The 22812-nt window shown below is 41.2% G+C and overlaps 1 protein-coding gene across 2 annotated transcripts in view; it reads left to right on the top strand.

Annotated features, from left to right (window-relative positions):
- Positions 1-22812, top strand: part of MAMLD1 (mastermind like domain containing 1) — a 345220-nt gene that overhangs the window by 12292 nt on the left and 310116 nt on the right. Inside the window, exon 1 of one of the 2 annotated variants that reach the window (XM_065557324.1) lies at positions 17715-17862. The exons of the other annotated variant lie outside the window; for it this stretch is intronic. Within the exon in view, the coding sequence (XP_065413396.1) occupies positions 17806-17862 (57 nt within the window). The 5' untranslated portion in view covers positions 17715-17805. Of the gene's footprint in view, positions 1-17714; positions 17863-22812 lie in introns of those variants that run through there. 2 annotated transcript variants of the gene reach the window in all.

Genomic DNA, 22812 nt, shown 5'->3' with positions numbered 1-22812 from the left:
TAGGCAGTAGAGAGATCTTTACTATACAAGATATTGAATAGTTGTGCAGTCAACCGTTCTCTGGTGGAATTTTCTATTTTGAAAAATTCATACAGCTGTTTCTAGTTTTAAATCTAAGTTTAAGTCTCATTTATGTTTTTCCTTTAATGGTTTTATATTTGTTGTTTTTGTTAATATTACAATTTGCACTTTTGTAGTACCTTTCAACTAAGGATACCACAATTAACGTTGCAAAGTGCACTAAGTCTCACAATATCTTTGTGAAGTAGGTACTTATCACTGCATTTATTTTAAAGATGGGTAAATGGAGCAGAAAGAGATTGAATTTTAAACTTGGGTGCTTAAAGTTATACAGTTATCAGTGGTCTAACTGGAAGTCAGTGAAAGCTGAAGGTATTTATCACATTTGAAAATCCAGTCACTTTTATTTATTTGCTTAACTTAGAATATTTTGGATTAAGACGCTTGCCTAGAGTTACACAGTGAGTATGGATACAGCGTTGTCATGGCAAAATTAAGCAAAATTCATGGAACAGTCCTGGGGGGGAAAAAAGGACAAAATCAGGGTATGGTCACGGTGGGGCTGAAGCCAAAGAAGTCACGGAGGCCTATTAAAGTCACAGAATCTGTGACCTCCATGACCAAATCGTATCCTTAACAATGAGTCAGTGGCAAACCTAGAAATCCTGACTTGTAGTCCACAACTCTAACCACAAGGACACATGTGTTTGTCTTCTGTTTAGTTCACTGTTAGGAACCATGATACATGAGGATGGTGCTACATGAATAAATAAATAATAATAATCCTCTGTGGCATTTGAACATCTGGCATACTTGAGTCTAGAGAAGTGCATACACAAATTACCAAAGCTAAAACTAAATTCAGTTAAATCTGTGTAGAACCTGAAAATAGAAATTCAAAATATAAATATTTAAATCCACTTGAAGCCTGATTTATCAATTTTGGCAGGGTTGAAGGCAGTATAGGGCCACAAGTGCTGTTTAATGCCTGTGAAAATGGCACAGAGTAAATGCAATTTAACAAAGTTTTGCAGCTGAGTATTCCCATATGTAAAATGTTTCCTTAATCAATATTTAAATTATAAAGCCACAATGTTTCTTAATCCCTGGGGCTATGGTACCATGCTGGTAAGCGGGGCTTCAGGGATGTGAAGGCTCTACAGAATTTTCCTATATGCTGCTCCTTTCATTCTTTGGTGCTACTTAATATTGCAGCACCATCCATCTTGAGCTGACAGAAGCAGTCATAGACACCTACAGATGTGTTAAGCCAAAGGCCTTCTTAAAGAAGCTGAATCTTCCTAGTATGTTACCTGCTGCTTGCCTGGGGTTGTTTTCTGTTTATTTGGTGGAAAAGCCTACTTTAGTTTTGATAATATAACATATTGTATTTTAATTTTAATTTTTTTTTTGCCTGTAATTGCCAGTTACCAGAGGCAGGCAGTAATTTTCTGTGCAGTTTTGAGAACAAAGGAATAAACAAATAGTTGCTAAGTACTGTTGTGTTTTCATTTGCATTCTTCCCCAGATCCAAATTGTAAGCCCGCAAAACCACAATTTTCAGCCAAATTACAAGCACAACAAAGCATTGATTCGTTAATTTCCCTTTTTAATTGCACTCCATACAGGAGTGCATCTATCCTTTTTGGAATCATGTTTATTTACAATGCCAGGAAAACTACTAATAAATCTAATTTTATGCACATTACTAATACAAACGGGTTGTCCTGCTCCATTCGAAGTAATGGCAACATTTCCTTTGTTTTCAGTGATGAAGGATCAGATCCATTCATTTTTCTGTTCCCTTACTTGAGGGTAATGCTTTAATTATTCATCTGAGCCAGTCCTAACACCTTCGTTAAAACAGAACCTGCTCGCCAGTAGTTGTTTAACCTCCACCATGCTTATGTTTGACTAAGAGAATCAATATTTAGGACTAGAAATGCGTATACTGAGGGACAAATGCTACTTGCCTTGGTCATGTGAGTAGTTCCATTTACTTCAGTAACAGATGTCGGAAGGACTGCAGAAGTGGGGAAGCCAACCCCCTCCCCCACAGACCTGATGCTGCCAAAACACTTGCCTCCTCCCCACAACCGGCCTGACCCTCTCCTGCCCTGTTCCCCGCCCCTGCCCCTTCCTTCATGTCCCTTCCCTGTTAGCGAGCCCTCAGCCCATCACACTTCCCCGACCTGGCTGGTCTCTGGCTCTGAGAGGAACCACTGCTGCAATTTTGGCAGCTGGCAGGTGACGATTCAGCTGGTGGCATGTGGGATGATGCAGAGCAGGACCCACCTGGCACATGGCATGATCCAGGGTGGGCTGTGGTGCCAGCCAGCCAAGCAAAGCCACAGCACTCTTCCTTCCAGCCAAATTTTAAGAAGTGGGGGAGGGCATGGCCCTTTGGGTCCTGCCACTCCTCTCTAGTGCCTATGACTTCAGTCTGTGAGTATGGTAAAAAGGATGTAGGCCTCAGTCTTTCTTTATAATCAGATCAACAGAAGATCTTCAGTGGCCAACAGACAAAATATATAGAACTAACCCTTTCTTTCTTCACTGAAGAAGATATAATTTTCAAAACGCGTCCCTATCAAGAAACACGCTAAACTGAAAAATGCTTTACTTTAACTGGGACTGCAGTTTAGCTGGCCTGGTTTAATTACTCAAAGAGTTATTAAACTAAGATGCCCAGTATAGTATTTCTTTTCTTTTTAAATGTTTATGATTAATAAATAAAATTATAACTAGAAAATTAGCTATTGATCAACAACACTTAACTCCATTGGTGACAAAATATACCTCATGAGTAAGGACCCGATTCTGTCACGGAGGTCACTCGTGAATAAGGTTAAGATTTTGTCACAGGAATTTTAGTAAAAGTCATGGACAGGTCGTGGGTAATAAACAAAAATTCATGGAAGCCTGTAACCTGTCCTTGACTTTAACTAAAAATACCATGGGAGGGGGACGGGGGTGGGCTAACAGTCGGAGATGACTGCTGACTGATGCCCTGGCCCCACTGCTCCTCCTAAAGGATTGACCCAGTCTGGCCGCTGCTCTGTCGGCCGGTCCTGTGATGGCAGCCGCTACTCTTGCTCCGGCCCCGGCGACCGCTGCTCCGGCCCCGGCGACTGATCAGCCAAGCCCCTGGGGCTGCGGCGGCCCCTGGGGCTGACTCAGCCCCAGCCGCTACTCCGGCCCTGGCCCCAACTGCTGCTCCTGGGAGGGGGTTGACAGCTGCTCCACTGCCGCAGCTGTGGCAGGCTGAAGCCGAAGAAATCATGGAGGTCCTTAGAAGTCATGGAATCTGTGACCACCTTGACAGAATTGGATTCTTACTTATGAGGGTCATTTAGGGCCTGATTTTCCTCTCAATTACACCAGTGTAAAATGCCAGAAAGGAAAGATGAATATATACGGGTATATAGTATAACAATAACAACACAAATATCAGTAATCTGTTAGTGATGATAGTATATTGATCTTTCCATATGGTTCAAGTGTTCCTTTGTATTATGGCAATGTAAGAGACATTTCCAACAGTACCAGAAAGTCATGCACGTTTGGTTTGAAAATACTTATCTAAAAGGGAAAGAGAGAGAGAGTAGAGGTGCTGTGTTCCTCAGTGCAGTAGAGGGTATCTGTCTGGCTGCCTTTCCCCATCTGTCTGGTCATGTTATCCTGGACTAGGAACTAAATCAAGGAGACTGAATCTGTTGTTGGGCATGTCACTTAACATCTCCGTGCCTCAGTGGTGAAAGAGGGGTAATCATATTTGCTCTCCTTTGTAAAATATGTTGAGATCCTTGCAAGAAGAGTGCTGATGAAGGCCAAAATGATACAACTCAGAAGCATTTAGCTCATAACAGCCTGCCCTGTGGTTTCCCTACAGTGTACTCTGGGTGGGTGGGTTGCTTTTTGTTAGAATCAGCTGGTTGAGCCACTCTGGCACCCATATCTGACATGCATATATTCCCGGCTATGAGACTGACCATCAAGTGAGTATTGTGAGGTTCTGACATGGGGTAAGACAACCTAACATCTGTGCCTGCTGCTTACCACTGCACACGCTGAGCTGGCATCCTTTTTAAACCTCTTCTGCTGTTCTCTTCTTCAGAATCAAAGGTGCCTTTACCGGGACTCTTTCTTCATGTGCATCTGCAAGAATGGGAAAAAAGGAATATCCTGGAGAAACACCAGGAACCCCAACCTGTGTTGGGGCAGGAAAACAACTGGGTTCCGTTTGATGACCTGACCCTCCTTGAAGGAGAAGACCTGCTATTATGCATGTTTGGAATTCTGGACAACAAAACAAAAGTTTCAGGGTCATATTCTGACGCAGGACATACACATGTGGGTCCTGTTGACTTTGATAGGAACCAGACTCATGGTCTTATAAATATAACAGAAAACAAGCCAGAACAGTGCCTCCTAAACATACCCAAAAGGGGAATTAATATGGAGCTGTTCCTCCCAGCTATGTATAACCCAAAGCCAACTAACAACACCTTCCTGAAATGGCAGCTATGTATTCAGAGCTATGTATTTTGAGGCTATGGGACTGCCTCAAAACCAAAGTGTTCTGTGTTTTTTAGTTACAAGTTCAACTAAGTGATCCATAAAAAGCAAAGCATTGAAATACATTGAGCTTAGCAACCAAACCGCAGAACATGCCTGGAAGCAACAAAAAGGGTTTTATTACTGCTCTCTTTTTTTTCTTTTTCTTTCTACCTGTTATCTCCTTAGCGTGCATCTGTGATGGGCGATGTGACAATGAATCCTCACTTAAATGTTAACGAATGAATACTAAGCTAAATTATTAATAGCTAAAGTGTCATTACAGTCACCTTCTACAGCATGACCTGTGCTGCTCCTCATTGGCTTTGTCTCTTTGCTTATCCGTTCTGTGGCACTAAGTAGTGCTGAGACTGACGAAGGAGGCTAAGAAGAGATGATTGTCCCTGTAAGGAATGAGGTAATGAGTTCTTTAGGTACATATGCTACAAACAAGCAGTGAGAAGCGATACTGCTTCTGTCTTTTCTGCCCCTACCTCTCTTCCTTTTTACATGCTGCATATTCAGGTATTTAAAGAGTTCTCCCCCCCCCCCCCCCCAAGTGGTTTATTAGCAATCACTCTTTGTATTCTCCATTTGTTAAGCGTTTGTCTATTCCATTGGTGGAATTTCTTTACACTTTAAAATGTGGAGATGGTGAGAGTCAAACTTCTCCAACCAAATCTCCTACCCACAAAAGATGAGAAGCATCAGTTTCCTTACATAAAGACTCATGATGAAGAGGAAAGCGGATTGTCTCTCCAAAGAAGAACAGGGAGGAAGACAAGATACACGGCAGCAACCACAAAAATTCTCTGGAAGGCCTTCCTCACATACACTATATTGCTGCGTCTGGGGTGAGTGTTGGAGTAGAGGAAGGACAAGAAACAGTTGCTCCATCTAGTATCCTTTTCTAGAGACTTGACAGATCTCTGTTTGGAAATCCGTATAGGAGTTAATGTTGGTCTAACCAATATTAATGCTCCTTCCAGGCCTTTTTCCCCATTGTGCAGGGTGATGAGGGGTATAATAGGTAATATAGCAGCCAGGGCTGAAGGGGTTCCAAGAGCCAAGAAGAGGGGCTGACTCTCCCTTGTAGAGACCCCAGATCCATGGGATGGGGTCTTAAACTCCTTGCAAATTCAGAAAGTCTGCAAAGTATCAGTCATAACATCTGCAAGGCAGAAAGTCCTACCCAATGAAAGGAGCATTCCTTGGGAGCTTCACCATTTCACTCTCAAGGGGTTTGACAAGTCTTTTTGCCCCTCCTGTGAGTTTTTCCAAAGGAGGAGTATTTGACTTCTAAACTTTAAGAAAAGAGCTCAGAGAGAGTTAAGAACAAACTATGGTGAATTTTCTTTAGACTAAAGCAACAGAGGGTCCGGTGGCACCTTTAAGACTAACAGAAGTATTGGGAGCATAAGCTTTCGTGGGTAAGAACCTCACTGCTTCAGATGTCAGGGCCCCATTGTGATAGCTGTACATATAGGTTGAGACTGACTAGGTGATTTTCAAAATTGATTAAGTGATTTAGCTACTAAACTACAATTAATTTCAATGACATTTATGTGGTTAAATTTCCTAGTCAGTTTTGAAAATCACAGTCACTTATAGTAAAGAGGAGTCCCTGCCCAGAAGAGCTTACAATCCAGACAGACAAAGGAAATAGCATAATGCCAGTTCTACAAGCAGGAACTGAAGCACAGAGTGATTAAATCACTTGGCCAAGGTCACTTAGGAAGTCTGTGGCAGAGCTGGGAACTGAACTGAGATCTCGAGTCCAATCCAGAGTTTTAACCTTCTTTAAACCTACATACAGATGATTTAAACATCTTTCCTCTTTAGCCTTTTGTGTGCAAATGCATTTGAAGTAGTCAAGATGCTACCATTATAATTATTAAATCTGGTCTCCCGTTGTTTATTGTTAGAAGCAGGCAAATAATCAGTTTGCTGTAAAATGTGTCCATGGGAGAGAATCTTGTGCACCACAGGCTTGTGGTTTGATTTAAAAAAAAAAAGTCAGAACTTTATTTCAGGGCTTTGGAGCTGTGCTCCGGCTCCACTCCAGCTCCAGGCAAAAACCTGCAGCTCCACTGCTCCGGAGCTGCTCCACACTCCAGCTCCGGGCTCCGCTCCAAAGCCCTGCTTTATTTAGGATTTCCCACTATCCATTAGTACTATGTGGGTACTGAGATGATTCAGAAATATGGGGGCTATATTGTTTCAGTATATTCTGCCTATGAGCAAACAAGCAGCTGGGTTATATAGATTTATTCATATGGATTAAAAGCCCATGGTGATGTTATATTAGAGATACAGAGCCTGATTTTCCCCTCACATTTATGAAACTCAAATGTTCTCAGAGTAGTTACTCCTGATTTGTAGTCTTGTAAGTGAAAGGAGAAGCAGGTCCGTAAAAGGTTGTTGTTCAAGTAAAGCTATGTTGTCTCTAACAATCATCTTCTGTTTCTTCTTTGGGATTGTTGGAATACTCAGATACAATACAAAAACCATAACAGTATCCTCTGGCTTTTCTGAAGTGAAGCTCTCAAATAATATTCTGTAAGACACCAGCCTGCTAGCAGTCAAGATATATTGTCAAAATATGAACACTGTACCTTTTTAGACAATTTTCTTCTGCTAGTCTACTGAGAAATTGACTCTGTAGAGTGAATTATCATCTGGAGAAATTCGGAGCGGCTGTATGTCATCTGAACATATCTGAGAAGAATCCAGCAAAAGGATTATTGCCATTTTTGCAGAAAGCGGTTAGTGAAAATTATTGATTACATTCCGAGATCCATTCAACTTTATCACAAGATATAGTGCTTGTTAAAAAGACATTGTCAAGTTTTTTATAGCTTTCATTTTTTTCTTTTAACCTCCCATTTTGAAGCTACCAAATACAATTTCTGTCACTTCTAATTTTGTCCTTTGCCATTTGACAACCACAGATTCTTCCACCTTTTAAATACAGCTGGATTTTTTTAGCCTGGCTTTTTTTTTTTTTTTTATGTGCTACTTTTGTTCATACCTGTCATCAATGTTGCCAGCATAACCTAGGAATGGATTGTTTTGCTTAACGCATTGCCTACCACATGTTCCCACTGATGTCTTGCTGAGATGACCCTTTCTTAAATTCATTTTTTTTAAATGCCATCTGTCTAGACAGACATCTGTTCTGCAACTACCTCCACTCTGTCACAGATCTTTTACCCCAAAGTGGGTTTGAAAAGTAATAAAGATCATTACAGTAAAGGATAAAAGACAGGAAGACACCGTTTTGAAATACAATAAACACCAATGGGGAAAAAGCCATACCTTGTAGTAGTCAAGCAACCTGGGCAGGATTTATGCTGGTCACCTAGAGTTGGAAGACTTTATATTCAGTTACCAATCTGAGCTACTTGGCCTCCTATCCATGACTGCTCTACATGTACTTTGAGATCTTCCTATCAGGTTCTAAAGAATAATGATCCAAAAGTCTTTGTCGTTCAGGAAACTAATGGAAAGAAATTTGCCATGAAACACTATTGTTCATTCATTTAACTAAGAGCCAAAGGTGTAGCTAGCAATTTGAACATTGGTTAAATCATTGTTCTCATACCTTCCTCTAAATATTATCAACATACTCTTCCAAGATGGACATGCCATTTGCTGTCATTTACATCTGTACTACTGCATATGCCCCAATAGAATTAATAATATTACAGTTGCCATTAGTTATCGAATAGTATGTTAATAAAAGACAAGAACAAGAAAAATCTGCCAGTCACTAGAAGAAATGTTGCCAATAGAAAATTTCAAAATTGTTTACCCAAGCACATATAGTTTATGCCTTCTTGGGTTTGTGTTACAGAATCTATAAAAACTGTGTGTAGAATATTGTATGAAATACTTCTGAAGTCTACTGATGGTATCTGATTCAGTTTTCAGTTGAAGTTAACTGTCAATCATATTTTGCATCAAGAATCCACTAGTAAAGCAGAATAATATAGTTTAGTAAAGTAAAAAATTAATAATATAATAGTAAAGCTGAAAATATGAATCCTCTTCAGACCTGTACATTTCTCTCTCTTTTAAGGAATTTGGCAAAATTCAGGTAAAAAAGCTGCCTGGAAGAAGAAGAACCTACAATAACATAGCCGCTTTCAAATTCTCAATGCCATCCAATCAACACCCTCATCCCTTCACCCTACTTGCTATTTTCTGTCCCGGAAGCAGTATGATAATGGACTGGATTTAATGTAGCTTGAAAGTTCAAAATATCAAAGCAATGGGGCAAACCTTGTTCCTGTTTTGTAACAAATTCCACAAGTTCTAATTAGGAAGAATGATTGATTTTTGTATACCACAAAAGGTAGGTCTTGTTCTGGAACAAAACCAGGATGTCCATTCCGGTCAATAATTATTCTAATGCTCAACTCTTCTAGTCAGCTATTTGTGAATTAATCACGTCCTCCAAGAGTCTTACAGTGAACTGAATGAAAAGCATATAAATTACCTGATTCTCTCTGATTACATCTGGATAAGCTCCATAATATGACACTAGGAAAACAGGGATGAGGGGAAAAGGTACTTTTTAGAAATACCATTGAACAACTAGATATTATGGTTATAAAATGGACTTTTTCCTGAGAGTCCCTCTGAGTTTTTACAGAAAGTGCCGTAGATTGTATGTGTGCATGAGAGACAGCTCTTCAGATCCCCCCTGCTATGCAGCCTATTTTATTCTAGAGGGTTCCTCCAATAATATTGCTGTTAAACTCTAAATGAGTGCATCATATAATACTTTTAAAACTGTAGTTCATCAGTCTGTATCCAGACTCTTTCCCTGCTCCAGGATTGTCTGAGGTAATTAGGCCTCACTTCTGAGAGGTGCTGATCACTTCCTGCAAGGTGCTGAATACTCTCACCTCTTATTGACATCAATAGGAGCTGAGATTGCTCAGGACCTTGCAGGATCTGGCCTTCAATTACTTTCTATTGTGACAAAATAGTCTATCTTCAGTATTTCTGTGCATCTTTATTGTATTAGATTCACCCCCACTGGATAAAATTCAGAATTTGAACATTTACAACCAACAAAAATGTTAAGATCAGAAATAGTAGAGAGGCTTTGCACCGGCCCTTCACATCCAGGTGAACTTCAGACCAAGACTAGGATCTGTAAATCTGTCTGCTGAATTTGGACACCCAATTCTCATTAATTTTAATGGGAACTGAGCATCCAAATCCCCTAGGCATTTTGGAAAATCTCATTTGAAATGAGCAAGATACATGTTTATAATTATCCTATCTTTTTCTGCATGCATATGATAGAGATGGTTGTACCCCAAAATTGCTACATTAATCAAACCAGACAGTATATGTGCCAGATTCTGCACTGACTTATGCCCGAGGCAATCCCACTGAAGTCAAGCAAAGCACAGCATTAAACAATTGTAAAACATCAATCAGGATTTTATTTGCAGGGATTCCCTATTTAAAGAATTGGGTTCAAGAGACTCCCCGTCTCTTCATTAGGCATGGTGCTTCTGTCCTTTGACACAGTTAATGTATGGTGTGGTCATGTGTCCGTGCAGTGACAGATTGATTACTACTGCTAAAAGTGGACATCATACAAAGAGAGATGGAGGGGTTGCTGTCAGCTGGTACTTTATCAACAAGCTCTTGGCTGGAAATTCCCTGGTGTCTTGGGTGTCTAAGAAATCATCACTATGTTGTCTAAAGAACTACACATACCTCTGGGAAAAAATATGGCGACAACTTCTGCACACTAAGAACTGGAAGAAAAAATGATGTTTTGTACTTGCTGATTCTCCACTAAATTAGAGATTATATATTGAAGAAGATGAGGAGGCAAAATGCTTTTGTGATGGTTTGTTCAGTGTAAAATTGTTACGAAAATTAAATAATAGAACTGTGAGATTGGCGGACATGCCTGATGGGGATTTTTTCCTTTGGTTTAGACAGTTTTCTGTTAGAACCATGTCTTTTTTTTTTTTTTTTTACACAGAAGTGAAAGTTTAAACTGCCATGTCAATAGTGATGTGCAGTATAGTTGTATCCATGTCAGCCTCAGGATATTAGAGAGAAAAGGTGGGTGAGGTAATATTTTTTATTGGACCACCAATTTCTGTTAGTGAAAGAGACAAGCTTTCAAGCCACACACAGCTCTTCCTCAGATCTGGGAAAGAAACTCCCAGCATCACAGCAAAATGCAAGGTGGAACAGATTGTTTAGCATAAGTAGTGAGCACATATTGTAAAGGAACCATTCAAGGTAGAGTGGCCCGTTAACACCTCTGCAGTCATAGGACAAAAAGAGAGGTTTAGTAGGTTACAGATTGTTGTAATAAGCCATAAATCTAGTGCCTCTGTTCTCAAATATCCCAGGAGTACCTGCTTCAATACAGAAATAACCCCCCCTCTGACTGTACACCCTAGTTGTCACCTACCACCCCACGCTGGAAACCATATGAGGTATCATCAAGCAACTAAAATCCATACTCAATGAGGACCCCCATCATGGAAGAAATCTTTTCTGAACCCTCTGTCTGGCCTTCAAACAACTCCCCAACCTCTCCAAGCTCATTGTCCGAAGCAAGCTCCCCACAGACCAGGACACACCAACTCAGAGCGGCGCCAGGCCCTGCCAGAACAACAGATGCAAAACCTGAAGACATATCTCCACTGCTACAATGATCAACATCCCCACAACACACCTTTCAAGATCCCTGGATCCTATGCATGCGTATCACAACATGCAAATACCTCATACCTCATCCAGTGCAGTAAATGCCCCACTAACAATGATGTGGGTGAAACCAGACAATCACTACGCTGTCGAATGAACTCACACAGGAAAATGATAAAAAGACAAAAACATCCTGTGCGGGAACACTTTTCACAAAGCAGTTATTCTATATCTGATCTATCAGTCCTCATCCTCAAAGGAAATCTGCACAACACTTCCAAAAGACGAGCCTGGACTTAAATTTATTACTTTGCTAGACACCAAAAATCATGGACTGAACAGAGACACTGGATTTATGGCTTATTATAACAATCTGTAACCCACTAATCCCCTCTCTTTTTGTCCTATGACTGCAGATGTTTTAATGGGCCACTCTACCTTTAATGGTGCTGTGACAGTGTACCCTATAAGGCTTTATGGGGAGGGGGTGCTTATAAATGTATGGATGACATAGCTGGAATATGTTTTGTGCTGCCTGTGCCATGTAACATATCTCCGTAAAGGTTCTGGTCTACTATATCTATTCATCCAATTTGTACATATATATCATTTTCTACTTGAGGTTAAGAATATGGGCTGTATGCTTGCTTGATTTCTAAGTAAGCTTTGTGAGGCATTTGGTCAGCTTCTTTAGGAAGGAATTCGCCAGGTTAAGTACCTGATCAGGAGACACTTAGGGAACAATGCATCTTGGAATGCTCCAATCCACATGAGAAGTCTTCCTGGAGACATGCAAGATGCCATGTGGACAATGGCATTAGCCTGCAAAGACTGAGTCATGCAGGGGCATGTGACTTGCCCAGGTGACTCCAAAACTCCATCCTGGAGCTGGACTTTGGATAGGAGGGAGGAGGGGGGGTCTCCACCCACAAGAGAGAGTCTATTTAAACCTGTGGGAGACTCCTCCATTTGGTCTTCAGCTGGCTAAAGAAGGAGCCTCTCCACCCCCCCCAGGATACTTAAAGGAGACTGAAACAAAGGACAGTAACTACAGGGGGTGTGAGTGATTGCTGGACCCAGGCTAAAAGGAGCTTAGCCTGTAAAAGGGAGCACTCTGGAACTGGTGAGGAAATTATCTGTATTCAGTTTGATTAGGCATAGATCTGCGCATTTTATTTTATTTTGCTTGGTGACTTACTTTGTTCTGTCTGTTACTACTTTGAACCACTTAAATCCTACTGTCTGTATTTAATAAAATCACTTTCTATTTAGTAATTCACTCAGAGTATGTATTAATACCTGGGGGAGCAAACAACTGTGCATATCTCTCTATCAGTGTTATAGAGGGCGAACAATTTATGAGTTTGCCCTGCATAAGCTTTATGCAGGGTAAAACGGATTTATCTGGGTTTAGACCCCACTGGGAGTTGGGCATCTGAGTGCTAAAGACAAGCACTCTACTGTGAGCTGTTTTCAGGTAAACTTGCAGCTTTGGGACAAGTGATTCAGACCCTGGATCTGTGTCTGGAGCCAAACAGGAGTGTCTGGCTCAGCAAGAAAGGGTGCTGGAGTCCTGAGCTGGCAGGGAAAACAGAAGCAGGGGTAGTCTTTGCACATCGGGTGGCAGCTCCCAAGGGGGTTTCTGTGATCCAACCCGTCACAGGTACCTTTACAATGTTTGCTCACTATTTATGCTAAACAATCTATTCCACCTTGCATTTTGCTGTGATGCTGGGAGTTCCTTTCCCAGATCTGAGGAAGAGCTCTATGTGGCTCGAAAGCTTGTCTCTCTCACCAATAGAAGTTGGTCCAATAAAAGATATTACCTTACCCACCTTCTCTCTCTGATGTAAATAGTATGAAGCATTAATGAAAGCTACAGCCAAAACAATAAGATAACCAAACAGGAGGGAAGAGCCAGGAATTCTCAAAACCAAGGTGTTTTACAAATAGCTGTCAGGGATGGCCTAGATCAGTGGTTCTCAAACTAGGGCCACCGCTTGTTCAGGGAAAGCCTCTGGCGGGCCGGGCCGGTTTGTTTACCTACCGCGTCTGCAGGTTCGGCCGATCCGCAGCTCCACTGGCTGCGGTTCGCCGCTCCAGGCCAATGGGGGCTGCAGGAAGGGCGGCCCTAGTTTGAGAATCACTGGTCTAGATAATACTTAGTCCTGAAATGAGTGCGGGGGACTCGACTAGATGACCTCTCAAGGTCCCTTCAAGTCTTACAATTCTATGATTTTACTCCTGTTATTTTACAATAACTGAAGATTTAAAAAAAATATTTAAAACACTGGGGGGAAAGTTCTGCTTTATTTGCTTGTTTCATTCATTACAGCAGTAGCAGTTTCTGCTGCTTCTCTAGCTGAGTGCAAACTTACTATTTCAGAAATTTGTTTAGAAAATTAAAAGAAATGATAGGCTAGACCAGGGGTCGGCAACGTTCGGCACGCGGCTCGCCAGGGTAAGCACCCTGGCGGGCCGGGCCAGTTTTATTTACCTGCTGACGCGGCAGGTTCAGCCAATCGCGGCCCCCACTGGCCGCGGTTCGCCGTCCCGGGCCAATGGGGGCGGCGAGAAGCCGCGGCCAGCACATTGCTCGCCAGCGCTGCTTCTCACTGCCCCCATTGGCCCGGGACGGCGAACCGTGGCCAGTGGGGGCCGCGATCGGCCGAACCTGCCGCGTCAGCAGGTAAATAAAACTGGCCCGGCCTGCCAGGGTGCTTGTCCTGGCGAGCCGCGTGCCGAACGTTGCCGACCCCTGGGCTAGACTTTATTTATATTGTGATTCCCAAGGAAAGCTGTATCAGGGGGTTCTTTAGTTTTTTCCCAGTAGCTCAATAACTATTTTTGTTTTCTTAATTTCTGAACAAAACTTGCATAGCAATTATTCCATAATATAGTTTAACTGATTGGTCAGTGCAGAGCACAGACTATGCTACTTTTGCTTTATATTTATATGGCACCCTTCATCTGAAGATTTCAAGGTGCTTTAGAGATGTTAATTTATGAGGTAGGTGTTACAAGTTCTTTACAACAAGGAGTACCTGTGGCACCTTAGAGACTAACAAATTTATTTGGGCATAAGCTTTCGTGGGCTAAAACCCAGTTCATCACTTTACAAACATCCCTGTGAAGTAAGTATGTATATGTGTTTTCATTTTAGAGGTGGGGAAACTGAGGCAAAGAAAGTTTAAGTGAGTTTCTGAGAGTCACACAGCAAGTCAGTGACGGCCACTTTAGAATCCAGTGGTTCTGACTCTCAAATTCTTGCTATAGCCACTGGCCACGCTCCATCTTGGCCAATATAGCATTTGATATTGATGGGTACAATATATATTTCTTCAAACGTGTGACAACAAATGCAGCATTTCATGACAAATGCTGGATGAATATTCATTCAGAAATTGCCATTCTTTGAATGATTATAGATTCTTTGTGCAATGACTCTCCAAGTTGCATGATAATTATGGATGAGCCCAAGTGACAAAGCTTGAGGGCATCCATGTTTAGGATTTTGATTTTTTTCTCTCTTCCCTTCTGTTCTCGTGTTTGCGCTCATCACTGTAGAATCTGACTGGTGCGTGTGTGTGTGTGAAAATATATAAAGACAATAATCTCCCTTTCTTGCTTTCCATCAGGTAAGTGAAAAATGCTTGAATGGAATAAAGAGTTGGTGAATGTGTGAGGAGAATTTATGGTGGGAAAGTTAGGTCAAAGAAATAAGTTTTGCCTTTAGTTTTGCAAATGGGGAATGTAATGGTCAGTTTTAATTATTCTGGCAGTGAGTTCCATAGCCTAGGTCCTGCTTATGTGAAAGTCCTGTTCTCTGTGCTCATGAATTGCCTTTTGTCGGCTGGCAGTTTCATTTTTCATAGTTGCAGTCTGGAGGCCAGAAATGTATCACTGTGCCTAGCTCTTGGACTGATGGGAGGGGGGGGCAAGCTTCTGGACAGTTTCGTATATAAGTGGATGTTCTATGCTGCCCTGGCTATTTGGGCATCTAATTACATTGAGGAATCCGAAAAGACTTGCATGCTATAAACAATCATCAGACTGAACTCAGATATCCCCTGGCTCATTAGCGCGGTACGGGCCAGAAGCAATATGTAAAATGGGTATAACGCTTTGTACCTCACATTGGTTGTGACACTACATTTTATTGTGCTCACGTGGGAGATAATATATGTCCAAATATCTCCTGTGTTCAGCAAAACAATTCAGTACCGACCTTTTTTCTCTCTCTTCAGTTTTTCCACCGTGTATTCTGCACATTAGGTTCTTTGTTTTGTTTTTTGTTTTGCAAAGGGTGAAATGCACAATTCCTTTGGAGATATTTGTAAAATGTTCACAGATCTAAAATGAAGCACGGGTCTTTTACTGGCATTCATATTTACTACAATGTGAACTGCTGCATTATCTATAGAAAGTGCCTCCGTACATCAGAGAAACAACAAGACCTTCAGCAGAGTGTTGTATTGAACATTTAATAGATATTAAGAAAAGTAATGCTAGCACTTCTGCCACATTGCCTGTCGTTAAATAATAAATCATCTCACTGTGACTGTCTAATGGGATGTGCAACAATGCTGATGGTGGCAGTCTATGCCAGCGCTCAAGTGGATGTGTACAAAACCTATAGCAGAAATGGCTCTTAGCAGTGCTCAGCAGGAAGCTATTGGGTCAGGACTGAGTCACTAAACTCAATAAAACAAAGACAAGAAATTAGAATTGAACTGGGAAATGATAATTATCTGTCCGTCGAGGTTCTTATATAGCCCCTATCACCTTAGGATCTGAACAGCACATGAACATTAATGAACTTTATCCTCAACACCCCACTTTAAGGACACGTTATCCCCATTTGACAGAGAAAGAGCCACAGAAAGAGAAGTGGCCTAATTTTCAGAAGTGCTGAGTACCTATGGCTGCCACTGAACTCAAAAGAGCAGTGGATGCTCAGCAATTTGGAAAATCAGGTCATAGATGACTTGTCCAAGGTTAGATAGAGGTCTGTGATAGAGCTGGAAATGGAATCCCACTTCAATGCTTAGTCACACAATACTATCCTTTCATTATTTCCCCCCTCTCCCCACAAGAAACGAGAAACAGCCAAGAAAAAGCAAAATAAGATAAATCCACCTTGCATTATCCATGAATGATGCCAGACTGGGATTCTGGGAGACTCCTATGGTTCCAGAGGTGGTTGTGTTCTACTGAGAATGGCCTGTTGCTGATCCTGGAGAGTCCAGTCCCGGGAATTGAGAGTAAAAGCAACACACCCAGATAATGGCTACTTCATGTGCAGGCATGAACAGAAGAGGCTACCTGAATCTCCTGCCGCTATCTAGTGCACTCTTTTGAGGCCAGCCAATTTTGTATAAAACGGAGCAGTGCAGACAAATCTCATTAAGCAAAGATGGTGTAACCAGTTACAATACAATTAAACATAGCATCTGTGACCCAAATTGCTTTACGGGGGAACTGCGAACAATAGAATTGCTTAAAAAAAAACCTGTTCAAAGTTGATAGACTCTTCTGAAAACAAGTAAAAGACGCTTTGAGGAGTCCCGCAGTAAAAAGCTATGGAACTAAAAGCGATTGCTCTGTCTATGTGACTTCAGCTGTTTGCCCTATGTAGGAATCTGCTTAAATGCGCAAATGTTGAATTTGTGAAACTAATTAGCACATAAAAATCCAGCTGTAATAGTAATCAAAACTTGCTAGTTCAACAGACTTTTTTTTGGAGTATTAACACATCCTGCACATATGGCCCCCAGTTGAAGATCTGGAGCTGCTCATATCAGCAAGTTAATACCATGGGATTTAGCAGCAAGTTTTTATTGGTGCCAGTTGCAGAACCAACATGTGGTCTGACTCTTACTAGTGATTCCAAGGTTGTTTGCCTCTGTGAGGAAGAAGGGGGAAAGTGCCTGGTATTGCCCCCATTATCCTCGTACTGTACGAAAACAAAGGGTGCTTTTTTAATAGCTGAGATTGCTATTGGAAAGTACGGCAGCTGCTGAACTCTACCCTTATCAGAAGCTATAACTATAGCAACAAGGAAACATTGCAGTTTAAAGATTACAAGTTAATTAGCTACAGAAATTGACTAATTCCTGTGTATTCAATAGGAATGTACATTGCAGGCATTTTCTTGACATTCTTGTTTGTGTCGGTATCAAAGCAGGCCTTAGGAAGAAGTTTTCAATTTTCACCCTTCGGAAATGTACAGGGCATTACTTTATTATTTGCAGTGTTTTTACAGCTGTGTTGGTCCCAGGATATGAGAGAGACAAGGTAGGTGAAGTAATGCAGGAAACTAAGCAGAGTGTTCCCCCAACTATCCAGCAGAGGCAGCAACAACGGTGAGAGGTCCAGAATTGTGGACCCTGGAGTGGAAAGGCTGCTAGTGGGGGAGAGAGGGATCGAACTGGAGGCCAGGTGTCAGAGTGAGGAGGCAGAGCTGAAGCAATAGAAGCTTGCTGGCCAGGATAAACGCAGGCCACTAGAGTAGAAGAGGAGAGGCGAATCATGCCCATGGGACCCAGGAGAAAGGACATAATGGTGTGCCTGATCAGACAACCAAATGTGAGTATGATGGAACCCCTCACTCTGTCTGTAGCCTGAGTCATTATGGACACTAAAGGTTATTCTGGGATTCGAACTGTGGAAATGTGGGGGAAATCTTTTTCTTATGTTGTTTTCTGTAATGATGTAACAGGGTTGAGCCCAAGGGCGCAGGTACAAGCCTGCCATAGCCAGACTCAGTGATCAAGGGGTAATCCCTCTCCAGGAAATTGAGTCAGTGTTAATTGTCTGTGTGTGTCCTACTACAGCTAAAAAAGTGCAATGGCCCAAGATCTGCTAGGAGTGGTGGGACCCTAGCACAGCTAGATAACTAGCTGGGGGCCAGCACCTCCTGAAGCAGAGAAACTGAGGCACAGCTGGAAGGTGCTGTGCCCCCAAAACTGCCAAGCATAGAGAGACACTTGCACAGCTAAGGGTAGCTGTGAGCTAGAACTCCTCTGGGAGCAGGTCAGACTTGGGGTGGCATAAGATCTGGTTTCATACCTTTGGGGGTGACCGAACAGTTTACTGACCTGGTTGACCCAGATGGGTGTGAAGCAACCACTGGCGGGGTATGGATGTTAAGGAGTGGGAAAGGGGCCCCTTAGTTTATGGTTTCAGGGAACTTTGATGCCTGCGGAGTTGCCAGTGGCTAATTCTACTGTGTCAGGGGTGGGTCACTACTCTGTGTCAGCAACTCACGTTAGGCCTGACATACTCACTACACCCAACACACTGTTGTCATGAAATATACCCAAAAGGAGGCATATAATATATCATTAGAAAACTGATAATTCACTGATAATTAATATTCTTGCTAGATGTATGTATGGGGTGTGTACAAAAAGTTACGGATACGTGCATGAGCCCAGTCTGTCTTAGACCTCGGAGTGTATATTTGTTTGTCTGACCAGCCTGGTTGTCTGAACCTCAAATGATAAGTAATTGAATCAACTGATTGTATACAATATTACAATGAAAGATATTACCTCACCTACCTTGTCTCTCTCATTACTTTTTATGCTAGTTATCTCCCAAATAAAAACAGGATATCCCTCAGAATTTTCTCTATTTCAACCCTTTCAAAATGCCTGTTCTTTTGTGATTTTGTTAAGATCACAGATTGCTGCATCTTGTAGTTTAAGATGAAAATAAATAAGTTCAGTCATTTTAAGAAATGTCTCTTTTTAATCCTATTTTGGCTTCAGGTCTGAAGTCATCTTTAGTTCTTCTTGGGATTCCCCATTACGTATTCCCCACTCTTTGGGGACCCTACCTATGGGGTGTGCCAGCATATGGCCAGGATGGGAGTGAGGCCAGAGAAGTTTATGATTTCCATGTGGCTCAAGCCATTTTGTAGTGGTGGCAAGTGTCAGAATTTAGAGCAGACTGAGGCTGATTTAAGTTGCCTTTGGGGTCAAACCAGCACCTGACAAGCTTGGGGATTAGGGGAATGCAAAAATACTTAGAGGTATCTTCCCCCCGACCCTTCTCCCTACCTCCTCAGCTGTTCCAAGTGGATCTCTGGCGATGCCGTTTTGGATCTAGTGCTGGATTTTTAGTTTACCTCTGTGGCCCTGAGAGTCTGAACTTCCTAATGGTCATAGCAAGTGTAAACTTAGGGCCTGATCCTGTAGGTGCAGAGCACATCTTCAGAGGTGCTTAGCACCCTCATCTTTCAGGTAGTTATTTCGGTTTCAGACCCTCAGAGATAATCCATTTTCTGCTATTACTATTGGAAGATCATGAGTTAGCATAAAAAAATTAAAAATATTAAACCAAATAGAAATGGCAGCACATGTCATTGACAATTTTTTCAGCTCTCCCATGTGAATGTCATGTGCCTGGTATTTGGGTCCAGTAAAGAGTAAGATCTGTCTGGAGGTAGCACCCTAAATTTCTCGTAGGTCAGGCAGCAAGGCTAATACACAGAGTTGTATGGGCCATAGAGGAAGCTCTATTTCCTGTTGCCTTGGCCAGAAATGAGGCATATGAAACTGGTTGTTTGGAAAAGGAAGGAAGTGGGAGGCAAGCTGGAGGGAAAAGGTGGCGTTGATAAAAAGAAAGGGGAAATCCAAGATTCCATATCTTTATATGAAGGTGCACTGTTTTGAATCAGTGCAGGACGTCTGAAAACACCATCAGTATTTCCATAGTCAAATCGACAGGTGAAGAATATGGATTTAACAGCCTAATTTTAGGCATCCAGGTTTGGAAATAACTTTATGCATCTCCTTCACAATTTTGAATATTTAAAATAATAGATCTTAAAGATGTATCTTCTCCACTGACAAGACAATCAATCCCTTAGCCTTTGCTTTAAAATAATAATAGTCCACAGAATCACACCTAACATTAGCCTGTTTTATGGTAGCATTCTCTCCGGAGGCCAAGGATACACGAGACAGAATTCAAGTCAATCAGTTCTCTTTGCAATGAAATTATCATTGCATTTGATTTGTATTGTTGCCCCGTGTTGATGCAGCTCAACATCCTGTTTGCTTTGTGGAATGCAGCCATATGCTAGGCTAATGATTTCAAGGATTTTCCCACAATAGCCTCTAAATCCCTTTTTCTGTTCAGAATTCTGCATGACTCTTCCCTTTCAATCATTAGTCACTATTTTAGTTCATTGTTCCTAAACTTATATTGCATTTTTTTGTACTGACTGCATTGTCTACCTGCTGACCTGAAAGATCCAGATCTGAATAAAGTTAGATGGTTCCTCATTATTTGCTACATCATTAGTTTAGGTATCACCAGCACATTTGGATATCACACATTTTAACTGTTCTTGAACCATGAGTATACTCTAACACAAACTATAAACATCTACCTGCATCATTCCTAAACTACACTGAGCAGTGGAAGCTCCATTTAGCCTTGAACATCTCCTGGGAATGTGATTCCCAGCTTTGTTCTTCACCTAATTCTTTTTATTATCATCATCATTATTATTCTATTATATATAGTGCCAAAAGCATGCTTGGCAGTTCAGTTATCAGGTGAAAACAATTATTAACTTCATTTTTCCCTGCTGTAGCTTAAACCCATTCTTGTGGTGTTTCCTGTTGACTAAACTGAAAATCTGTCCTCTATACAGCTCCGTCACGTTTATAGTCCTTTGATACTAGTATCTTCTTTCCTTGATCTTCTTTTATCTAGAATATAAGCTTTCCAAGCTTATATTCCAAGCTTTCCATTTTAAAAATGTCATGCCCAGTAACACGTGTAGTATTACAGTGGAGATCTAAGCAGTGCAAAACATAGCAGGATAATTACTTTCTTCATTTTACACATGGTATACCTATCAATATAACTGAGTATTGCATTTCATTTGTGTTCGGGGTGGATGAAAAGCAGGGGAGGGGCATTATTGAGTTGTATTCAACTCCTATAGTCTATTAAAAATATTTATCTGACACCCATTGCTATGGTATCTAGGCACAGTGAGCTCCTAGATCTTTTTCTGTTTTATTGGCTAGCTACCATTTCCCCAATATATTCTGACTGTATCTACATATATGGCCACCATCCAGGTAGCACCCCTGTACTTGTATGTCCATTTGGTTATTCATACTTACATAGCCCATTTTAACATACTTTGTTTTATTGTGAGCGTATCTTCCAGTGTTTGCAATCCATCCAAATCTTGTATCATCCAAAAATTCAATCAACATACAATAGTGTCTACTGTCTTCTAAGCTGTTAATGAAAATACTGTATACTTTTGCATTCAGAAGAGAACCCTGTATTATTCCATTCCATATCTACTTTTAAGTTAACGATGAGTACAAAAAAATAGCACAAGAAGGAACGAACAAAATCAGAAACACAAAAACACAAAATGGGTTACATTTAGTAAGGGACATAAGAGGCAATAAAAAGAAGTTTTATAAATACATTAGGAGCAAGAAAAAGATTAAGGAAAATGTAGGTCCTCTACATAGCATGGAAGGAGAGTTAATAATTGACTACATCAAAAAGCCTGAGGTGTTTAATGCCTATTTTACTTACGTCTATACTAAAAAGGTAAATTGTAACCAGATACTCAGTAAAATTAATATTAACTAGGAGGAAGAAACACAAGCCAAAACAGGGAAAGAACAAGTTTAAAGAATATTTAGATAAGTTAGATGTATTCAAGTCAGCGGGGCCTGATGAAATGCATCCTTGGATATTTAAGGAACTAGCTAAAACAATCTTGGCACTGTTAGCAGTTATCTTAGAGAACTCATGGAGTTCCCAGAGTAATGGAGAAGGGCAAACATAGTGGACACATGGAACAAAGAGAACACACAGAATTATACACAAACTTGGATACCTGGAGAGGTACTGGAACCAATTTTCAATAATCCGTTTGTAAGCACCTACAGGATAATAGGGTCAAGAACAAATCATGTCAAACCAACCTAATTTATTTTTTTGATAGGATTACGGGCCTAGACATGATATATCTTGATTTTAGTAAGGATTTTGACACAGTCCCAGATGACATTCTCATAAGCAGACTAGGAAAAAGTGGTCTATGTAAGAGAACACAATATCTTCTCCAAAATGAAAGGAGCTATACTATTCATCACACTACCTAATTCATAGTTTGTTTCATACAGGAGTGAGTAGCAGGCCCCTTGAGTTTGGAGACGACAGCCTTCAGCTGAAGAGTAGTGGAAGGACTGGGTGGAATTGGAAAGACTTGGAATGCTAGTTTCTGTGTAGTCGTGTTACGTAGAACCATTTAAAATACTTTACAGTCCTGCGGGCCGTAGTTTGCCCACCCCTGGCCTACCACAGTGGGACCCCGTATTTGGTTGGTCCTTAGGCACTAGCGTAATAAATACAGTGTTGATTAATTATAATAATCAAAGGTCTGGCAATCCAGTAGATTTATTTCCTTTCTTCTTTCCAGCAGCTGCCTCAGTTCCCTCCATGATCTCGTATCAGATGTGCAGATACAGTTGGAGAGGGTGT

Source organism: Chrysemys picta, chromosome 9, assembly GCF_011386835.1.
Source record: "Chrysemys picta bellii isolate R12L10 chromosome 9, ASM1138683v2, whole genome shotgun sequence".
In the NCBI taxonomy this organism is placed as follows: Eukaryota; Metazoa; Chordata; order Testudines; family Emydidae; genus Chrysemys; species Chrysemys picta.
This window is presented reverse-complemented; position numbering and strand designations above follow the sequence as displayed.